The sequence below is a fragment of the Dipodomys ordii genome, unplaced genomic scaffold (genome assembly GCF_000151885.1).
Source record: "Dipodomys ordii isolate 6190 unplaced genomic scaffold, Dord_2.0 Scaffold25, whole genome shotgun sequence".
Classification (NCBI taxonomy): Eukaryota; Metazoa; Chordata; class Mammalia; order Rodentia; family Heteromyidae; genus Dipodomys; species Dipodomys ordii.
This window is the reverse complement of record NW_012267241.1, coordinates 3,791,210-3,795,443: the sequence shown is the minus strand read 5'-3', so window position 1 is coordinate 3,795,443 and position 4,234 is coordinate 3,791,210. Positions and strand designations below refer to the sequence as shown.

At 35.6% G+C, this 4,234-nt stretch overlaps 1 protein-coding gene across 1 annotated transcript in view; it reads left to right on the top strand.

Moving 5' to 3' along the window:
* The window catches only part of Pik3c3 (phosphatidylinositol 3-kinase, catalytic subunit type 3), a 130,131-nt gene that overhangs the window by 87,048 nt on the left and 38,849 nt on the right, over positions 1–4,234 (top strand). The window contains exon 21 of the mRNA XM_013014796.1: positions 1,086–1,160. Coding sequence (XP_012870250.1) covers positions 1,086–1,160 — 75 coding nt within the window. The remainder of the gene's footprint in view (positions 1–1,085; positions 1,161–4,234) is intronic.

Below are 4,234 nucleotides of genomic sequence, written 5' to 3'. Positions count from 1 at the left end.
TTTCCCTTTCCTTTCCTTTCCTTTCCTTTCCTTTCCTTTCCTTTCCTTTCCTTTCCTTTCCTTTCCTTTCCTTTCCTTTCCTTTCCTTTCCTTTCCTTCTTTCCTTCCTTCCTTCCTTCCTTCCCTCCCCTTTTTCTCTCCCTCCCTCCCTCCCTCCATTTCTTTCAACTCTTCTATAAAGTAGTATCTCAGATTTTGGGATTTTATGTTACAGAAACCAAATAAACTTAAATATTTTTTCAATTTGAATGTGGTGATTTTTGTTATTATAAGTGGTCCAATCTTGTATGAACTAAAATATGATTTTAAGTCGACACTGTTAAAGTACTGTGGCTTTGGTAAAACTTTTTCTGTATTTCAAGTTAAACTATTGTCAGGATACTAATGGGATAGTAGACATAGTTGGGAACACACACTTTGTAAGTATAATATTAGGTCAGTTCATTCTCTTTGTATTGCTTCCATAAATTCTGGTTTTCCTCCCTTTGAGATAGTTGACGGGCCCTGTCCTCGATTATGTAATTTTTCTTTATAGTGTACAAGACTATTATGTTGACCTTATCAGTGCCTTTACCACTCCCAGAAATTTAATCTTGTGTTTTATGGCACACTGATACTGTTTCTATGTCCTTCTTTAGGAAATCAAACAAACTATCCTTTCCTTTTATTATGTTATAGGAAATCCAATTGTACATTATCAGAGGATTATCACTTTACTGCGTATATATATTTCTGCACACAATTATTTTTGTCAGTGTCATATTTTCCATGTTTTATTTTAAATGAGAAACACTAAACATATATTATAATTAAGGGTTCTTGAAATCTAATTTCATTTGTATACAAAGAACCTTTATAATTTGACACAACTCTGTATAATTTTTTTTCTGTTGCAAATGAAGAATTTCAAGTGATAATCTTTTAATAGAACCAAAGGGATTACAGATATGAGAATTTAGGTGAGAAATGAGAGATAGTAAAAAAAAAGACAAGTTGAAATTAGAGTCACACAAATTGCTTTTATAATCAGTTGAAGAGATAATCAAGGGGTTTGTATGTATTTAATTTTTTTATTGTTATTGCAGCTGGGTACTGTGTGATCACGTATATACTTGGAGTTGGAGACAGACACCTGGATAACCTTTTGTTAACAAAAACAGGTAACAGATAATAGCACAGACATGTATTTTACATACCAGTGAATTTCAGTCCAGAGTTGTGCTAATATACTAAGTTACATATGTGAAAGTAAGATATAGTTTTTAAAAGTTTCTTTAAAAGCTGGCTTGGAAGAAAATTTAGGGCAACTCCATCTCTTTATCAGAATTTCTTTAGGAATTATCCTACAGATGGTCCTACTTGGATGCATATAGGGTCTCTCTGCAGAAAGCCAAAATGTATACAAGCAGTCTGTTCTCTTTCAATGCAGCTCTAGTTAAACATCTTCCTTCTCTTATTAAAATACACATACTCACTTTAACACTTATCTGTATTTTCTTTTTCCATTGGAATTCAGTGGAATGTTCATTCTTTTGTGTTTTATTTCTGGTAGCTCTTTGCCCAAAACATTGAAACACTTGCCTAAAACATTGAAAACCATAATAATTTGTGGCCTCTTGTAAATATTGTCCTCCTTTTCTCCTGTTCTTAATGCCTCTTTTTTTTTTAAATTCAAACTGTAGAGTTTGAACTCAGAGCCTTGAACTTGCTCAGCCTCCTTACCTTTATTAGTTTGACTGTCATGCTACCACTTGAACCATGCTTCTAGCCTGGCTTTTTGCTGGTTATTTTGGAGATATGATCCCACAGATTTTCCTGTTCTGCCTGGCTTTTTTTTTTTCTTTTTTTTGGAGGTCTGTTCGTGGGGCCTGAACTCTGGGCCTGGGCGCTGTCCCTCAGCTCTTCAGCTCAAGGCTAGCGCTCTACCACTTGAGCCACAGCACCACTTTCGGCTTTTTTCTTTTTGCTTATGTGATGCTGAGGAATGGAATCCAGGACCTTATGCATGCAAGGCAAGCACTCTACCACTGAGCCACCTTCCCAGCCCCTGGCTTTTCTTCTTTGAACTAAATAATCCATGTTTTCAGCTTGTTTAAATTGCTCTTTCACATAAGGCCTTTTTCCATTTCACAATATTCCTCCAAGTTATAATAGCCAAATTTTATTGTATTTTTTTTTTTTTTTTGCAAGTCCTCGGGCTTGAAGTCAGGGCTTGGGCACTGTCCCTGAGCTTCTTTTGTTCAGGGATAGTGCTCTACAACATGAACCACAGTGCCACTTCTGACTCTTTCTGTTTATATGGTACTGAGGAATATTTCAAACCCAGAGCTTCATGCATGCTTTGCAAGCCCTCTACCACTAAGCCACATTCCCAGCCCCTAATAGCTAGATTTTAATATGATATGTGAAATATAGTCTGGGAAGTTGTAAGATATAAGACCATGTTAATTTACATAATGTTGTGTATTATTTATTGCCTGTGAAAAATTATTTGTGATTGAACTTGTATTTCTGGTTCTGTGTCTTTGTCAAGGCCAAGCAATACCTTTAATGACCAAGACCAATATAGTCATATCATGGAAGTTCTTGGCTAATTTGCTCATTATCAAAGGATATTTATAAAACAGTTTGATATGATTGGATAGGATTATAATTTGTGTGTGGGGGCGGGGGGCTATTTCTTAGAACATATGTCTCTACTTCCTACTCACTCTTCCTTTGATTTGTCCAGGTAGATTGTTCTTGTGTTTTTTTCCTGAGTAGACCAGCCATGATTGTCATTACCTAGTTGTAACTCCCTTCTGACTGGATGTACTATGAAGCCTGTTTTTGTTGTTATCACAATCTCTTTTAGTTTGAGCTTGCCTTGAGAAATTTTTCTCCTGACCTTTACCTTCTAAGTAGGTAGAATTGCAGGCATCAGACACCACACATCGTCCATTAGCTCTCTTTTTAGTTGACTCCTTAAACCATAACATCAAGCTACTGAATTATTTCAATTATTTCATTTCTTCCTAAATTATATTTCTTTTCTTTCTTTTTTTTATTAAAAATACTGTACAGAGGGGTTACAATTAAATTGGCAAGATAATGAGTACATTTCTTATCAAGCTTTGTAGCCTCCTCCTTTGTTTCCCCTTCCCATCCTACCCCAGCCCCCCCACCCAATCCTCCCCACTCCCCCCCTAAATTATATTTCTTTTATAACCATAATGGAATTCTCTACTCTATAGGATACCCTTACATTTATTACATTGTATTCACAAATACTACCTTTCCCTTCTTTAGAAATTGATAGTTTTACAGATAATATAACAAATATTTTCCTGTTAGATTCTGTTAAGTTAGAGCTGTTAGATTTTTGTGTTTGTGTTAATGACAGTATTTTAATAAAACTTCAGGGAAAGTAGTCTACCTAGTGTATTTTTGACCCATTTCTCTGTTACTTTCTGTTCTTCAGGTTATTTTTTAAATGTTTTTTATTGTAAAAAAAAATAGTATACAGGGAATGGGAAAGTGGCTCAGTGGTAGAGTGCTTGCCTTGCATGCACGAGGCCCTGGGTTTGATTCCTCAGCACCACATAAGCAGAAAAAGTGGTAGAGCGCTTGCCTTGAGCTGAAGAGCTGAGGGGCAACACCCAGACCCAGAGTTCAGGCCCCGTGACCAACCAAGTTGTAAAGTTCGTTTTCAACATAGAATCTTGTACATGTCATTGTTACAGTAGGTCAACCTGTATCCTTGTTTCAGCACTTTGCTTTTTCCCTTCCTTTCCCCAAATTATAAAAATGCATATACAAGATGCAGGGCACCAACATTAAGTACAGTGAAAACAGTAAGCCAGGCCCAAAGAAACATAGACCTATTGTTTCCCTTATTTGCAATAGCTATTATAAGTTTAGGACAAGCAGAAAAGGTCAAAAGTTATGTACATATGACCATATAAGATGATGTTAAGTGAAATGAACCACAAGATAGGGGCACAACTCTTTTTTTTTCTTTCTTGCTATTGTTTTTAACGTGTAATATGTGGTTTTTGTTATTATTTCTCTTGTATGTTCTCTTCAGGTTATTTTTAATTTATTTTTAATTTAATTTTTATTTTTTTATTGTGAAAATACTGTACAGAGGTGTTACAATTACATGGGCAAGATAATTAGTACATTTCTTTTCTTTTTTTGTTGGTTGTGGGGTTTGAACTCTGGGCCTGGGCACTGTCCCTCAGCTCTTCAGCTC